Genomic DNA, 9,285 nt, shown 5'->3' with positions numbered 1-9,285 from the left:
CCCTGTGGCGTGCAGCATTAGTGCTGGTACTTGTAAGCAGTTAACAGCCAGAGACGTGCAAATATGACAATTGAACAATTTCTCCCTTATGGATTTTTTTGAGGTACAAAAAACATGCCTCAGATTGGATTCAAGTTTGACTAAAAAAAAAAGTATACAAATAATTACACATTTATAAAAGTGCAGAAAAATGTTGTAAAAGTAGAACTTTATTACATCATAGTGAGAGATGAGTTCTAATATTTTGCCACTAAATGGTAAGCAAATATATTGAAATGTACATTCATATATTTCAGTGGCCTTCCACTGCTGTTCAACAGAACAATTATGTTGGATGGTGCAGGTGTACTTATGAAGTGTCCATTCAGCACAAGTGATGTCATACCCAAACACAAAGGTTGGGTTTTGGAAACGCTCTTTGTAGGTGAATTCCCGCAAAGTAGGGGTGTTACGTCTTTTAGGATTTATATGAATATTATATGCATTTAATGTCTTTCTAAGCCCTGCACACACCTTTTAAAAACAACATAAATCAAACTTGAAAACTAAATCTCAATGTACTCAAAAATCTGCGATGCACTGACACCTGTAGCAAGTGAACAATGAAGTGGCGAGGAAACACAAACGTGTTGTTTTTTTTACAAGAAATATTACTTATAACAGACTTTGTTCAGGTATTCCTCGTCCGAAGGAGTTTCGCGGCGTAAAAATGCCACCCGGGAAACCACGGGCACCCTGAAGGCTTGCTGCAGGAGCACAGAAGAACCCTTACCCGACCAAAGGGGAGAAGATCATGCTTGCCATCATCACCAGAATGACACTCACCACAGGTGAGAGCCCAAAACCACCTGTGGCTTTTCCAAACAGTATCTTGTTGTGGCCCCGTTTTGGATTATTTATTAATTATTATTATGACGAGACTCCTGACGTATTAGACACCCGAACCTAACGTCACTTCATACATATTATACACTCATTATGCTTACATGCACTAAAACAGAAAGTATTAACTTAATTTGGTTGAAACTAACTTTATAAAACACATGTAAAAGATTTTGTATTAAAAAAATTGTGTTTTTTCTGCTTATCTGATTCAATATACAGTAGGATTATAAAAAAAAAAAGATATTTTTTTCTTGCATCCACTGGTGGTTTAGCCTCCCTTGTCTTTAAAAGCGTGTAACTGTTTCTAACTTTAATCAAGGGTACTTGAACGCACTACAGTTATGTGCTATGAGATGCGGAAGTGAAACATAACTTTGTCAGATGCTGCTACAAGTAGATTTATTATATTATTACTTTTCATCCTTGTTCGCAAATGTTGGCGTTGTGTGTGAATGCATAAATGTGAGTTTGACATCTGTGTTGAGGGAACACTGAAGTGTTGCATGCTGGGATTACCAACAGTTTTACATGTTTGCAAGGGGGTGTAGGTAAGGTTAAACATTCTCAATGTCATTCAATTATTCAACCTTGCTGGCAAAATTGATGTTATCTGGAATTGTTATGGAAAAAATATTCAAATGTTCACCATAGCGTAGGCCATGATCATGTGATCCCCTAGTGCAGGGGTCACCAACGCGGTGCCCGCGGGCACCAGGTAGCCCGTAAGGACCAGATGAGTAGCCCGCTGGCCTGTTCTAAAAATAGCTCAAATAGCAGCACTTACCAGTGAGCTGCCTTTATTTTTTAAATGTTATTTATTTACTAGCAAGCTAGTTTCGCTTTGCCCGACATTTTAATTCTAAGAGAGACAAAACTCAATAGAATTTGAAAATCCAAGAAAATATTTGAAAGACTTGGTCTTCACTTGTTTAAATAAATTCATTATTTTTTTTTACTTTGCTTCTTATAACTTTCAGAAAGACAATTTTAGAGAAAAAATACAACCCTAAAAATGATTTTAGGATTTTTAAACACATGTACCTTTTTACATTTTAAATTCCTTCCTCTTCTTTCCTGACAATTTAAATCAATGTTCAAATAAATTTATTTTTTTTATTGTAAAGAATAATAAATACATTTTAATTTAATTCTTCATTTTAGCTTCTGTTTTTTCGACAAAGAATATTTGTGAAATATTTCTTCAAACTTATTATGATTAAAATTCAAAAAAATTATTCTGGCAAATCTAGAAAATCTGTAGAATCAAATTTAAATCTTATTTCAAAGTCCTTTGAATTTCTTTTAAAATTTTTGTTCTGGAAAATCTAGAAGAAATAATGATTTGTCTTTGTTAGAAATATAGCTTGGTCCAATTTGTTATATATTCTAACAAAGTGTAGATTGGATTTTAACCTATTTAAATATGTCATCAAAATTCTAAAATTAATCTTAAACAGGAAAAATTACTAATGATGTTCCATAAATTCTTTTAATTTTTTCAAAAAGATTCAAATTACGGTAGCTAGTTTTTCTCTTCTTTTTTTCGGTTGAATTTTGAATTTAAAGAGTCGAAATTGAAGATAAACTATGTTTCAAAACTTAATTGTCATTTTTTTCGTGTTTTCTCCTCTTTTAAACTGTTCAATTAAGTGTAAATATCATTAATTATTAATAATAACATAGAGTTAAAGGTAAATTGAGCAAATTGGCTATTTCTGGCAATTTATTTAAGTGCGTATCAAACTGGTAGCCCTTCGCATTAATCAGTACCCAAGAAGTAGCTCTTGGTTTCAAAAAGGTTGGTGACCCCTGCCCTAGTGGTTGTGGCCCCTAAAGAACCTCAAGGGCCGGGTCTCAAGCAACCTTTAAAAAAGGTGCGTCTATGCAGGTGTCCACGTGGTTTGCCAACGCTCGCAGAAGGCTGAAGAAAGAGAACAAGGTGACGTGGTCGCCGCGAGCGTGCAAAAGCTCGGACGACAGAGGCCGCGATGAAGACAGCGACGGAGCAGAGAAGTCTCTCAAGGTGACAAAGATCATCCAGGTGAGTCTGCATTGAAAAAAACCCGCCGTTTGAAATCAAACTTATTTTTTCCCATTTAAAGATCGACAGTCTGCAGATTTGCAAAGCGATCTTGAAGACTTCGACCTGCTGGAGTCGACTGTGTCCGACTGTGAGCCGAAGCCGCGGTTTCTATCAGAGGATGGCGAAGTGGATCCAAACATCTCGCGTGGTCACCTGGCGTACGACCAGAGTCCGAGAGATTATCTCCAGACTTTCCCAAACTTGCAACGGTCCACGACCAGACCGCCACCTTTTATCCAATCCCAGATGCGCAGAGGACGGACACCAAACCCAAAATCTGGTCCATTGCCCGCACTGCTGTGTCTTTGGACCCCGACCTGGAGCCTGAATACCCGCCCTGCATGCTGTCATCCACGGGTTCCTCCTCTCCTGGCTTTCCGTCAAATATGGCGGAGAGGAAGCAGGAATCCCCGGTGGCTACTCTAAGGGAGTGGGTGGACGGGGTCTTCCATGGGCCGCCGTTCCAACAGCTCAAACCAGCCACGGCGTGGAAAGATTTGAGCGACGTGACGTCGGACAGCAGAACGCCAGGACAACCTTTTGAACTTGTAAGATCCACGACGTCTTTGTAACCCGACCAACAAATCTATTTTAAAACGACTTCATAGATCAAAGTTTATATTTCGATGTTGTGACCGATTGACTGTTCACCGCACTGGTATTGTGTCACCTGGTGATCTCACTTCTTGGCCAGAGACAGTTTACACTCCGTATTGTTCATCATTTGATTCATATTCCTCACAATAACATAAATGCTATGAGATTATTAAAAAAAAATCCACTAACAACTGACTACTCCCTAGTCATTTCTTTCAAAAGATACACCGTAGTACCTCGATTTTCATTCTCCCAACTTTCTGAATTCTTTGGTTAACTCCAAAAGTTTTCCCCAGTTCTTGTACGGCAAAAACTGCACGTGACAAACCACAGTCAAACCTGTCCATAGCGACAGCAAGTGTCCACTATATGCAAGTTGGAAGCCATTTTGTGCCAGGTTTTGCGGTGCATAGTGCCATGGCGAACACACATGTTGAAGTTGAATACGATGGGAAACGTTGGATTAGTCAACTCGAGGGATAAGATGCGAGCAATGGAGATAATTGGTTGAAAGTCTGAGAACAAATGAGGGAGAGCTTGTTAGCGCGGGATAATACGACGTGAATGCGGACGTATGGCGCCGCCCGTCCCATATGCTAACGTCCGTAGTTACGTAAACCGCAAGCAAGCCTCATCGTTAATTGCTGTAATCAATAAATTATCCAACATAAATAGTATGGTAGTAAGAAATTTAGAACAACAAAAGACTTCATATTACAGCAAGTACATCCCGAAATGAGTAAACAATTATATAATAATGGGATAGGCTTCAGAAGGAAGATGGAGGGACGGATGTTCTGCTCCTGCTAACTTTCTGCTAACTTAGCAGGCACATAACAGGTTGTCACTATCATTCTGCGGAATGAGGCAAAAGGCTGTGACGCCGAACGGAGCGTCTTCCAGCCTTATGGACACACACACACACACACCTATGGACTACTACAATACAGATACGCATACATACAAAACCACTCATAATTGCTTAACCCCGCCCCCGCAGTCTGATTGAGTCTTGAGTTTTGTGTGTCGTATTATCTGTTCTTATGTGCTTATGTTGCTTGAGAGTTTTTTCTAGTCTTAAACTATAAACTATAAGGGCTTAGTTTGGGAGTTTTTTTTTCCTCTCCAACTCCTCCCCCCATGTTTCCTACCTCTTTACAGGGTGCCGTTGGGTTGGCGATCCATCAGTCTTCCAGTTCTGTCCAGCCAGTATACTGCACGTCTGTTCTTGGACGGGTTGCACTGAAAACAGATGTTGTACTTTTTAGGTGCATCGACAACAAAGTTATGTTGTATTCTACTCTTGTCAATAAAGACTCCAGTTGAGGTCCTTTTGAAGGGAAAACAAGTCAAACTGGACACACTGAAATACTGTATGTTAATGAAGCTTATATGAGATACAAATTAACTTCCTTGTGACATTCCAACATAAAGAAATGCATTAAAACAAATTGTGCCAGCTCCATGCTAGTCTACATTGCATAGAGGTGCTACTGGTTAGCATTGGTGAATTTATCGGGTGATTTCAACTGGACAATCAGATACACATCGAAGATAAAGGACACGTTACAATCAAACAGAGGGTGTGTAATAAGTACAAAACTGACTAAACACAAAGAACAAGACTGGCACATTAAGTAACTTTTCAACGTTCATCAAATATTGTCACGACAACACCTCTGTCTTGGCCTGAGGGGTCTGTATCATTTTCACTGGCACTTAGCAACTTTGAGTAGGGTGGCAGGAACCCAGCCGGAAAAAACAAACTACAAGTGTGCTGCTGACTCCCCCTAAGAAAAAGGGAGGCCACCCGGTTAGGAGGACAGCCAGAGATCAACATTTCACTTGCTGGCGTAGCTCAAAGACGAGGAGGGATTTTCGACCGATGCTACCTTGGCTCTGTTCCTGCTAAACTAGTAAGTACTTTCGATGCTCAAATCAAAATGCTAATGCTAATGTTAGCTATCAGAAATTTGCGTGGTAGCAATAAATAGCCACCAGCTTGATAGTTGGCAGTTCTACACTGACGCGACCAGCCACGCAACACTTCTCAAAAGCACTGTACAATCGCAAATATAACATTTGAGTAAAATGTCGGTTCCTACACTGCAAAAAGTCCGTGTTCAAAAACTAGAGAAAAAAAATACAAAAATGAGGGGTATTTTACTTGAACTAAGCAAAATTATCTGCCAATTGAACAAGAAAATTTGGCTTGTCAAGACTTTCCAAAACAAGTAAAATTAGCTAACATCAATGAACCCAGAAATAGCTTAAAATAAGTATATTCTCACTAATAACAAGTGCACTTTTCTTGGTGGAAAAAAAAAAAAGAGACCTTTTTGCTCAATATGTTGAAAAATATTCTTAAATGAAGTAAATGCTAGTGCCATTATCTTGACATAATGATATGCGCTCAGCATCATGATTTTTTTTTTCACGCTTGAAGTAAGAAATGATTACTTTAAAAAAGTAGTTTTATACTTGTGAGTGTTAATGACGCAGCTTTGCAACAGTTGATATTCTAGTTTCAAGCATGTTTTACTCAATATAGCTCATCAAATCTCAACAACAAGCTGTAACATCTTACTGGGATCATTTAGGACCAAAACACTTAAAACAAGTAAAACACTCGAACATAAAATCTGCTTAGTGAGAAGAATGATCTTATCAGACAGAAAATAAGCAAATATCACCCTTATTTGAGGTATCAAATCAAATCAACTTTATTTATAAAGCACATTTAAAATTTACCACAAGTGCTGTACAATGGGCAGGTTAAAAATAATACGAGAACCGAGCAAACACAACACAACACAAACAGAACACGATAAAAAATAAATAAATACAATATAAAAAACATAAAAACAGGTTGACAGCAGGTGTATTATGGGGCGCCATTGCAGGATGGATATCACTCAGTGTTGAAAGCCATGGAATAAAAGTATGTTTTTAAGAGAGATTTCAAAACAGGAAGAGAGGAGGCTTGTCTAACACTCAGAGGTAGGTCGTTCCAGAGCTTGGGAGCAGCAGCAGCGAAAGCTCTGTCACCTCTAAGCTTCCACCTTGTGTCAGGGACCGTCGGTAGCAGCTGATCGGCTGATCTTAGGCATCGGGGGGCAGTAAGGCTGAAGGAGGTCGGAGAGATATGTTGGCGCGAGGTTGTTTAGACATTTAAAAACAAATAAAAGGAGTTTAAAGTTGATTCTGTAACGCACAGGGAGCCAGTGAAGGGACGCTAATATAGGGGTGATGTGCTCACGTCTGCAGGTCTGTGTTAGCAGACGAGCAGCAGAGTTCTGCACGAGCTGCAGGCCTGGCTAATGCCTACATACAGGGCATTGCAGTAGTCTAAACGAGTCGAGATAAAGGCGTGGATTAATTTCTCGAGATCGTGTCCTGATAGAAGCGGTTTCACTTTCACTTTCATATTTCATCTTACTTAGATTTCACTTTTTGCAGTGAACTGTGGAAAGATCAGTCCTACTCCTAGTGAATCATTGTGGTATAATCGTGTCAGTTTGTATGCACGTGACAGTAGTTTCTGACCATTTATGACACCTTCAGGCAAAACACCACCGCTTTGGTTCACTGGCGCCGCCAAAATCAACCAAAACTGCAGCTTCTTAAGTGGGACTTTACCATAAGTAACCACAATATGGAGTAAGCAACAAAAAAAACCCCGGAATGCATAACAAATGGCCTCTGGTTGCTACAGACGAGGTTTATAACACTTCTGTTCTCTGCAGGGGACATTTTTGTGGCGGCTAACTGGAGTTTGACTGTAGTCTGTCTGCCCGTGTATCAATCAGTGCCTACATGTGTCATACCTGCACTTTTAACTCATCTGCTCAAAGTCCCTAGGAGGAGTTCGTTAAAGTACGACCCCTTTTTTTCACCCAAAAATGGAAGACGAAAACCAAGATGGCCGACCTCCTGTCTGGTCTTAGGTATAGGTTCCTGATACTTGTGTGTGTGTGTCCCGTCATGACAGACGTCTCCTGCGCATTTCGTGTCGACACGTGAAGCTGGTAGGAGGGGCCCATTTTGAAATGTCATTTTCGGGACCCCCAAAATATAAAATTGTTCGCCATACCTGACGGGCCTGCAAAATATGGGGACTTTTCGTGCACGTTGAGGGCTTTAAAAAGGCGTCCACACGTACTGTATAGAGGAAAAAAACAGCCATTTCAAACGGGCCCTGATCGGGTCCTAAATTTGCTCTTAATTGTCTTACCCTGGATAAAACAAGTATATAAATACTTGTAAACTGGAAATAATGTGTAAACATGATGTACTCCCTTCTTTCTCCGGTCTGTATCCTCATGCAAAATGAAACTACTATTACTACTAACCAGTATTACAGTCATTGAACATGAATATGTGCAATCGTTAGACGGCACTAATAATAAGGCATTGTACTTGACATAAGTTTACTCAGTTCAAACGATGTGAATCCGTTAAAACTATGTGGACTGGACCTCACAACCACAGAAGCGTGTGTGTGTGTGTGTGGTTAGAGGGAGTGAAATGGGGGGAAGTGGATTGTATTCAGCCGTGACTAATGGAAACACACAGAGGAGGGTGCTGCTAAATTGTTAAATCGATGCCACTTCCAGCCGAGCTCCAGATATAGCTGCAATCAGCCATGCGTCCCCTTTCATTAGGCAGCTTTTGACTTCTGCCATCCTGGGAATTCCAGACAACGTTCCGCCAGTAAAACGCCTCATAAAAGTCCTTAAGTCATTTTAAGTGAGCGATATTTGGATGCGCCGGAGTGACATGAGGCCACAAACAACGGGAGGCGGCGTAATAGAAATAAACAAGGCATTAAGCGCCGTGTCATCTGCTCGGGAACTGTCACATTTAGCACTCCGAGCACTTCAAAGCGGCGTTCTCCAAAACAAAGCACAACAGGAAACGGTGCTTCTTTTTCCACCTTTGTTCTCCTGTTTGCGATTTAGGAGCGGTGATAAAGTATTTATCAGAACAGAGCAGGGATCTTCCTGGGCTTTGTATGGAATTAACCATTTCACATTAAATAATTCAGCGAGAATTCATCCGAGAAATTCATTCTCTTTCTGCTTCATAAATAAGTAAGACTTGAGATGATAAATAATGACATCCCACTTCTTATTTTGGTAAAGTTTTCTGGAGCGTAGGGGTGTTGGTCCAGCTAAAAAGTGATTTACAGTTAAAGAAAGTTAAAGAAGGCCATCACATGGTCTGATAGGAGCTGAGTGGGGTCAAGAGCCGCCAGCACACTTGTCCTCACTCTTTACCGTTGGAACTTCTCTCTTGGGAACAACATGTGTTTGTGTTTCACTTATATTTACTGAATGTCTTTCAATGTCAATCTGATTACACACTAATCCGTTTCTCTAGGAAATCCTCATGTCGCAAACTAACGCCAGTTTAACCAGTCCCTGCGAATTATGCACCGACTCAACCTTTTCTAAAGCCTGCAACTTCCCTGCACATTTTCGCCAATCCAATTAGTCTTGAAGCTGTGTTTAAACGCACACGTCAACTGTCTGATCCAAAATTATAGTTTTTTTTGTGTGTAAACGAAGCAGGAACAACAACCTGTAACAATATATCAATTTATTATTGATCAAACTGCACAACTGTTGTCCTACGGCATAGCTCAGGGGCCGTACTTATCCAGCTTCTTAGAATTACTCCTAAGAAGTCTGCTAAGAGTTGACTTAAGAGTAAATAAA

General features: G+C 40.1%; 1 protein-coding gene and 1 long non-coding RNA gene across 2 annotated transcripts in view; one reads left to right on the top strand and one right to left on the bottom strand.

Moving 5' to 3' along the window:
- The window catches only part of irx4b (iroquois homeobox 4b), a 5,556-nt gene extending 1,818 nt beyond the window's left edge, over positions 1 to 3,738 (top strand). Inside the window, 6 exon segments of the mRNA XM_062030164.1 lie at positions 675 to 755; positions 757 to 830; positions 2,760 to 2,900; positions 2,903 to 2,926; positions 2,988 to 3,128; positions 3,131 to 3,738. Coding sequence (XP_061886148.1) covers positions 675 to 755; positions 757 to 830; positions 2,760 to 2,900; positions 2,903 to 2,926; positions 2,988 to 3,128; positions 3,131 to 3,540 — 871 coding nt within the window. The 3' untranslated portion in view covers positions 3,541 to 3,738.
- Positions 1 to 4,811, bottom strand: part of LOC133635707 (uncharacterized) — a 209,509-nt gene extending 204,698 nt beyond the window's left edge. The window contains exon 1 of the long non-coding RNA XR_009822117.1: positions 4,717 to 4,811. This is a non-coding gene — a long non-coding RNA (uncharacterized LOC133635707). The remainder of the gene's footprint in view (positions 1 to 4,716) is intronic.
- Between the last annotated feature and the right edge of the window lie 4,474 nt (positions 4,812 to 9,285).

The sequence above is a fragment of the Entelurus aequoreus genome, linkage group LG20 (assembly GCF_033978785.1).
Source record: "Entelurus aequoreus isolate RoL-2023_Sb linkage group LG20, RoL_Eaeq_v1.1, whole genome shotgun sequence".
Classification (NCBI taxonomy): Eukaryota; Metazoa; Chordata; class Actinopteri; order Syngnathiformes; family Syngnathidae; genus Entelurus; species Entelurus aequoreus.
This window is presented reverse-complemented; position numbering and strand designations above follow the sequence as displayed.